The 8,823-nt window shown below is 34.6% G+C and overlaps 1 protein-coding gene and 1 long non-coding RNA gene across 2 annotated transcripts in view; both read left to right on the forward strand.

Annotated features, from left to right (window-relative positions):
• LOC107694851 (gastrula zinc finger protein XlCGF7.1-like) overlaps window positions 1-2,448 on the forward strand; it is a 9,988-nt gene extending 7,540 nt beyond the window's left edge. Inside the window, exon 2 of the mRNA XM_016494546.1 lies at window positions 931-2,448. Coding sequence (XP_016350032.1) covers window positions 936-1,940 — 1,005 coding nt within the window. The 5' untranslated portion in view covers window positions 931-935 and the 3' untranslated portion in view covers window positions 1,941-2,448. The remainder of the gene's footprint in view (window positions 1-930) is intronic.
• A 135-nt stretch (window positions 2,449-2,583) lies between these two features.
• Window positions 2,584-3,327, forward strand: LOC107694855 (uncharacterized). The gene is made up of 2 exons (XR_001634929.1): window positions 2,584-2,670; window positions 3,199-3,327. It is a non-coding gene; the product is annotated as an uncharacterized LOC107694855 (long non-coding RNA).
• Window positions 3,328-8,823: the final 5,496 nt, after the last annotated feature.

The following is an 8,823-nucleotide window of genomic DNA, read 5'->3' on the forward strand; positions in this document are numbered from 1 at the left end:
TGCGCGCGAGTGATGCGTGTTGGTTAGTGTGCATCAATTAAAGCAGCGCATTAATATAGAATGGTGATTAAACTGACTTGGAACTACCTATGCATTAAACGGTTTTACTGCATACCTGCCAGCCAATCAGAATCCAGTATTCAGACAGACCATGGAATAATTGGAATTTGTGCTCAGCATTTAACCCATCCAAGTGCGCACACACACACACACACATACTGTGAACACACACCCGGAGCAGTGAGCAGCCATATTGCTGAAGAGCCCGGGGAGCAGTTGGGGGTTCAGTGCCTTGCTCAAGGGTCTCACCTCAGTCGTGGTATTGAGGGTGAAGAGAGCACTGGTTATTCACTCCCCGCACCTACAATCCCTGCCGGACCTGAGACTTGAACCGCAAGTTTCGAGATACAAGTCCAACTCTCTAACCATTAGACCACGAATGCCCCCCTATATGGGAGTTTTTGCAAAATTGATGGGTTTCCACTGGGTTTATTTTAAATTCACAATTTCAATTTGTGCAATGTGAAGGGTAATGGAAACGCAGCTACTGGTCAGTGTGACTAGCAAGTGCTCTAGGTGCTGAATTTTTAACCAGGTAGAGCTTATTTGTTGAGCCTGCAACATTTATAAGGTGAAAGAAGGCTATGATTGTCAACAAAACAATGTGTGAATGTAACCAACCGTAATTGTGGAAAACAATGTAATGGTACATTCCTCCATCAAGATCTAGATGGGTGGAGGTCCTATAGAAAGCAAAGAATTAACAATATTGACAGGAGGTTCTGAGGTCACTGGTTTCAGTAGTTTAGTAAGTCTAGGATTCAGGATACGTGTTTTTGATTTAATGCTTTTCGTGTCTAAATGTTTTGATGTCTGTTGCTTTATGCTATTAAACTGGTTTTTACTTGTATTTGTCTCTTTCCACCTCAGACCTGATGGCGCTGAAAGAGGAGAGTCAAGAACTGAATGAAATTGAAGAGAAAGATCAAAATGAGAAACATCATGATTTCAAAACTGAAGAAAAAACAATTAGTTGCTCACGGACTAAAAAGACCTCCTCACGAGAAAAAACTCAAAAAACAACAATATGCCCTCAATGTGGAAAATGTTTGACACGTAAAAAAAACCTTAAGGCTCACATGAGAATTCACACAGGAGAGAGACCTTACACCTGCTCTCAGTGTGGAAAGAGTTTTACACTGAAAGGTCACCTTAATGCCCACATGAGAAGTCACACTGGAGAGAAACCTTATACCTGCAAACTGTGTGGGAAGAGTTTCTCACTTAGTGGAGGTCTTAAGACTCACATGATAATTCACATTGAAAAGAATCCATTAGTATGCTCTCAGTGTGGAAAGTGTTTTACACAGAAAAAAAACCTTAATACCCACTTGAGAATTCACACTGGAGAGAAACCTTACACCTGCCCTCAGTGTGGAAAGAGTTTCAGGCTCAAAGATAATCTTAGGACTCACATAAGAAGTCACACTGGAGAGAAGCCATTCACATGTGATCAGTGTGGAAAGAGTTTCAGATATAAAGAAAACCTTAATAATCACATGAAGATGCACTCAAGAGAGAACAGTTTTAAATGTCATCAGTGCGAAAGGAGTTTCACAGACAGGAAACATCTTAAGAATCATGTTAAAATTCACATCGGAGAAAAGCCTAACATGTGCCATCACTGTGGAAAGAGTTGCTCAACTGAAGGAAGCCTCAAGGATCACATGAGAATTCACACTGGAGAGAAACCTTTCACCTGCGAACAGTGTGGAAAGAGTTTCAGGGTTAAAGGAAACCTTCAGATTCACAAGGTAGTTCACACTGGAGAGAAACCTTACAAGTGTCCTCGGTGTGAGAAGAGATTCACATTTCAAAGCAGCATGAAACGCCATTTGCAAACTCATTCTCTAAAGAAATCACCATTTTCCCCAGAGTGACAAGGTTTAGGAAAAGGAGTAATTTCTACAATCATCTGCACAATCATTTTGGAAGACATTCAAGTGTAGTCAGTGTAATAAAGCATTGTGTGAAATCAAGTCTATGTTCACGGTGCAGCTGAATGTGGGCTACATCTGACTGTTACCTTCATGACTACTTTTTTTTTTACTACTTTTATTTGCATATTTCACCTCTTTATGGTTCACCATAAGGCTTTTTATTTTATATTAAAAAAAGATGGTCAGGTATGGTCACAGGAGTTAATATGCACAAAAATAGTTTTAAATATTGAGCGGTTGTGGTAGATTCCCTCTAATTTCAACTCAATTCAGTGTGTTGATTCCTCTGAATCAAAATATTAGTCAAACTTCTACTTTACAGTGAAATGTAACAATGTAACTGGAAGCTTAAAAATAAATGGACAAACTGAACAAAATGACTTGTTCCCATTGATTGTAGGTGTATTTTAGCTCATTATGTTATCAATTTCAATTGAATGTTGTAACATCTTAAAGGTCCCATGACATGCTGCTTTTTAGATGCTTTTATATAGGCCTAAGTGGTCCCTAGTACTGTATCTGCATATTAATGTTAAAAAACCTCATAAAGTGACATTTTCATGCCATGAGACCTTTAATAAGTTTACTGATTGTAGAACTCTGGAAATACCAGGCAACTTTAAATTTATGATCAGGAAAAGCATGGAAATATCATTCTAGTTATGCGCAGGTCTGACTTTTTAAAATTTGTATGAGCACAGTTCATTCTTTATTGTGTTACCAGTACCTTGTATGTATGTACATATACGTACTGTTTCCTTTCTTATTAATTTGCTTAAATAAACAATCCTAAGCAGTTTGTCTTCCTTCCTTTTCTTGTTAATTATACATTAGAGAAAGTATTTTAATCTTCTGGTAGTGTTCACTTGGGAGACACACTTGTCCTGTGTGTTGTTCGCGGTCAAAAGTGACCGAACACCTGAAATGTAATTTTTTTTTCAGTGAAATCAATGTAATATATTTTTATTAAATAATTTTTTTTTTTTGTGTGTTTTGAGTGATTTTCATGGTACTAATTAAGGTTTATCCCACAATATACCATTTTATATTACTTTTAAATTATGGCAGTATTTCTAGTTAAAATAGAGACAATGGGTTTCATTCGTTAAGCATGTGTATGCACAAAGTTGTGCTAGAAACCTGCGTACAAACGTTTTCACGAACAAATCATGATTCACTACATTCTAGTTATGCGCAGGTCTGACTTTTTAAAATTTGTATGAGCACAGTTCATTCTTTATTGTGTTACCAGTACCTTGTATGTATGTACATATACGTACTGTTTCCTTTCTTATTAATTTGCTTAAATAAACAATCCTAAGCAGTTTGTCTTCCTTCCTTTTCTTGTTAATTATACATTAGAGAAAGTATTTTAATCTTCTGGTAGTGTTCACTTGGGAGACACGCTTGTCCTGTGTGTTGTTCGCGGTCAAAAGTGACCGAACACCTGAAATGTAATTTTTTTTTCTGTGAAATCAATGTAATATATTTTTATTAAATAATATTTTTTTTGTGTGTGTTTTGAGTGATTTTCATGGTACTAATTAAGGTTTATCCAACAATATAACATTTTATATTACTTTTAAATTATGGCAGTATTTCTAGTTAAAATAGAGACAATGGGTTTCATTCGTTAAGCATGTGTATGCACAAAGTTGTGCTAGAAACCTGCGTACAAACGTTTTCACGAACAAATCATGATTCACTAAAACTGTACTAAAATTTATTCTAAAAAAAAAATGACCGAACACCTGAAATGTAATTTTTTTTTCTGTGAAATCAATGTAATATATTTTTATTAAATAATATTTTTTTTGTGTGTGTTTTGAGTGATTTTCATGGTACTAATTAAGGTTTATCCAACAATATAACATTTTATATTACTTTTAAATTATGGCAGTATTTCTAGTTAAAATAGAGACAATGGGTTTCATTCGTTAAGCATGTGTATGCACAAAGTTGTGCTAGAAACCTGCGTACAAACGTTTTCACGAACAAATCATGATTCACTAAAACTGTACTAAAATTTATTCTAAAAAAAAAAAATAGAAACAACTGAATGCACAAAAATTACACTCTGGTCAGTCTTAATCTAGATAATCTATGTATAAATTATATAGATTTATATAAACTATATATATATATTTATACACACTGTATAAATATGTAGGATATATAAGTTGTATATACAGTATAGTTCAGACCATGTAGGTTTCATCTTAGGATAATTGTGAAATATACTATAACAATAAAATGCATATTTAATCTTAAATGTATATACAGTGAAAGAGTAAAATAAGCTGTGTTAGACTCATAGACTGTATAAAGGTTAGACTATAGCTCAGGCTGCGAGGTTTCTCTGAATAACAGCACATGTACAGCCGGCTAATGAAAGCTCTGTAAACTGGGTCTGTATAAAAGGTGTTTTATTGTATGAAATTATTTTGATGACTGCGCACTTGGCATTGCTCAAAGATCTGGCGAAAGCGTGTCTGTAGACAGCGTCACATGGGGATTCGTGGAGTATCTTTGAGAAGGCTGTAAATGAAAAGGTTGTGGGGCAGGCTCTTAATTGGCGAGATTTATGCAAATGACTAACCTCGTGCGCACGCGGCAGCTCATTTAGAATACTCCAAATTCACCAACATTAGGACGAGGAACATATTCAGTGGAACATCAACCGGGACATCAGAGCCGCCACTCAAACCGACCCCGCTTCACTGATCTTCCTGACTGAGATCTCCTTATACCTGAACTCTGAGGTACTGTGTAGCTTGCATTGTTACTCAGGTTTTCCTGATACTCTATTGGTCTATTTAGTTTGATTTCATAAATGCCACTACTCTTTAGTGCCTCTGCATATGTCACCTTATTCACATCCTTGTATCCCTGTACTTCTTTAGCTTGTTTCTGGACCACACATCCAGCATATGCAGCACTATGCTCACCTCCACAATTGCAGCATTTCAACTTAGCATTCTTTTTACATTTGCCATAGTCATGCTCTCTGCATTTCGCACACCTTGGTCTCCATTTACATTGTTGTGCTACATGTCCCATTCGTTGACATTTGAAGCATCTTAGCGGTTGTGGTATGTAGTCTCTCACTTTGTGTGAAATCAAGATCCCCTCCCTCCCTGTGTAATCACTCTCCAAAGCCACGCCTCCTCCAAAACCTGCAACACGGTGAGAGACGGCGTTGTGGAGGATTGAATGCAACGCTGTCAGATTACCTCATGTCTCATTCACCGGTGAGAAAACATTACAGTTCAAAGTGCATAATATCACAATAATAGCGCCTTTCATTCTCGCTGGAACGTGCTGATGACGTATCATGTCTGGGCAAACGGTGCACAGAGGTATGCAAATACATATTTTGACAGGCATTCATAACATTTATGGTCCTACGACTTCCACAGATGATACAAATGCATATAAATAAGTTTAAACCACTTAACTAATTGCTATCGGGATGTGAAGAGACTTTCAACCAGCATAACAAAAAATGTTTTTGAACCAAATCACATACCCTGCCTTTATCATGTGTTCAAATGTATTAAAATAACATGACCAAACAAAAAAGTTAATAAAAAAAACATCAGTTATTTAAAAGATGCATCCCAAATTTTGTCCACCTGCCCAATGCATTTTTCTCTGGTCCAGCCTGATCAAAAGAAGTCCAATTGGATGGAAACTTGCCCAATCTGGCAACACTGTTCCTGGTTTGAGTGTTGTGTGAAAAACGGGTTTGTCTGTCAGTGTCAGACAGACTAAACAATAATACACTTGTACCGTGAGACTGAAAACTGTGTCCAGATTTACAGTTCCTTCATTCCCATCAATATTTTCACTTTGTGTATCATGAAATATGTAGTCATTTCAATGATAAATAGGGATGATCATTGCTGTCTGTCTCAGAATCAGAAAGAGCTTCATTGCCAAGTATGTTTACACACACAAGGAATTTGTCTTGGTGTCAGGAGCTTCCAGTGCAGAAAGTACAGACCTAGTGCAGATATACATATAATTTGTTTCCAGGTTGTTAAGACTGCACCAGACAGCCAGCTGCTCAACCTCTATATTAAGGACTGATTTACATGTTTTCACACATTTTATCAAAGCTTGTAGTCTCTGATTATTCCTCCATCTCCTCGTGGTGTCTCTCCTTAAGCAAATGTTTCTCATTTAGTGAGTGTATGGAGCTGCTCATTAACTGTTCAGAAGAAACTTTCTCATGACAGAAGTGATGATAATTAATTATCATTTGGTGTCTGGACTATTGCTGGAACAGATACTGTCTGTAATGATTGTAATGTGAAATGTTATTTGTAAAAACAACTAAACTGGTCAATTTATGAGACTATGACACTTTCAGTGAATATAAAATATTTTCTCGCACATCCTGAGAGTTTGTGCCGCTCAGATCTGCAGCTCTCTGACACTACTTATTATTATTATTATTCAGCCATTCATCTACTACAATTACACAGCAACATGTCCCTTCTTTTTTTAGCCACAAACTAAATAAGATCTGTTGTAAGGTCTGTAGTGGAGGTTGGATGTGTTATTTTTTATCCACACAATAATATTGTTTTTCTTCAAATAATTTTTTATCAATTTCAACATCTCAAAGCTTCATGATAAAATGTTAGAGCAGTGTAATATTATGACTGTCAGAGCAAATTTCTGAAAATAAGTGATTTATAATATATCAAATAATTATTAATCATTTACTAATGATATGATTATTTCATGACTTACAAAAACATTTTTGGATGACTTAAAACACACTTGTGGCATGGTAACATACACATCTATATACATCTACAAATGTATATTAATGTTTAAATGATTAGTTAATCATGAACAAAACACTTTTAAATGACCTGATCATTATTATAAAGTGTTGCCAGAAATTTGATAAACAGTCTGTAGTCACTGTCACAACCAAACTGTGTAAAAACTATGATGATGAGGTGTTTTTTTCAGACAGATTTGGCAACCTTGCTGACAAAACGAAAGTGAAAGCAGATTGTTGTACATGCAGTGTTTACACTTGACCGTAAGATTTTTTCATTTTGAAAAACTGATCATCAAACTGTTATTATTATTTGCTGATGTGGGAATTTAGATGGACCTAATGGGAAACCAAGCACATATTGAGAACTTGTCCAGTAGCTGAACATTTTGATCAAAGCAAGTCTTTAGCTGTGGAGCACAAAGGCACTTCCTTATTAATGTACAGTGGGTACGGAAAGTATTCAGACCCCCTTCAATTTTTCACTCTTTGTTATATTGCAGCCATTTGCTAAAATCATTTCAGTTAATTTTTTTTCCTCATTAATGTACACAGCACCCCATATTGACAGAAAAACACAGAATCGTTGACATTTTTGCAGATTTATTAAAAAAGAAAAACTAATATAACAAAGAGTGAAAAATTGAAGGGGGTCTGAATTCTTTCCGTACCCACTGTAAGTAAACATAAAATACTAACTTCATCATGAAGCACTCAAGAAACATGATTCAGTATGGACAAATAGGGATTACAAGATTGTAACATGTTTCACTGTAATGTTCTGTAATCATGTTTTCAAACTTTTATATAATTGATATAATGATAATCTTAAAGTAGCCTACTTTTGTTACTCCATGGGTTGTATTACACTGTAAGTAATATGAAATGTAAAATATATTTCAGTCATAGATATTACTCATGCATTGCCTTTCTTAATTAATATAAGGAGAATATATGTGACCCTGGACCACAAAACCAGTCATAAGAGTACATTTTTTTTAAATGTATGGTTTGTTAGGATAGGACAATATTTGGCCGAGATACAACTATTTGAAAATCTGGAATCTGAGGGTGTAAAAAAAAATCTAAATATTGAGAAAATCGCCTTTAACGTTGTTCAAATTAAGTTCTTAGCAGTGCATATTACTAATCAAAAATTAAGTTTTGATATATTTGCAGTAGGAAATTTACTAAATATCTTTATGGAACATGATCTTTACTTAATATCCCAATGATTTTTGACACAAAAGAAAAATCGATAATGTTTTTTTTTTTTTGGCTATTGCTAAAAATATACCCTAGTGACTTAAGACTGGTTTTGTGCTCCAGGGACACATATGGGGTTTTTTGGGAAAAAAAAAAAACATTTAAATTTTATTTTGAAATAAAATAATTTTTATTTTATATGTATATTTTTTATATTCAATTTTTTTTTGTTATTCCACGTTTTCTTAATTAATATAAGGAGAATATATGTGACCCTGGACCACAAAACCAGTCATAAGAGTACATTTTTTTTAAATGTATGGTTTGTTAGGATAGGACAATATTTGGCCGAGATACAACTATTTGAAAATCTGGAATCTGAGGGTGTAAAAAAAAATCTAAATATTGAGAAAATCGCCTTTAACGTTGTTCAAATTAAGTTCTTAGCAGTGCATATTACTAATCAAAAATTAAGTTTTGATATATTTGCAGTAGGAAATTTACTAAATATCTTTATGGAACATGATCTTTACTTAATATCCCAATGATTTTTGACACAAAAGAAAAATCGATAATGTTTTTTTTTTTTTGGCTATTGCTAAAAATATACCCTAGTGACTTAAGACTGGTTTTGTGCTCCATGTTCTTTGTGTAATCTTTTTTTTTTCCACATGTTTTATTATTACACAGTCAGATGTAAATCACAGAACAATACAGTGAAAAGAACATTGTCTGCATTTTTTTCCTTTGTGTAATATTGAGTCTTTGTGTAACCTCTTGCAACTACTCAAAATGAATATGTGCTTCTAGAAACATTTC

The sequence above is a fragment of the Sinocyclocheilus anshuiensis genome, unplaced genomic scaffold, assembly GCF_001515605.1.
Source record: "Sinocyclocheilus anshuiensis isolate Anshui unplaced genomic scaffold, SAMN03320099.WGS_v1.1 scaffold98, whole genome shotgun sequence".
In the NCBI taxonomy this organism is placed as follows: domain Eukaryota; kingdom Metazoa; phylum Chordata; class Actinopteri; order Cypriniformes; family Cyprinidae; genus Sinocyclocheilus; species Sinocyclocheilus anshuiensis.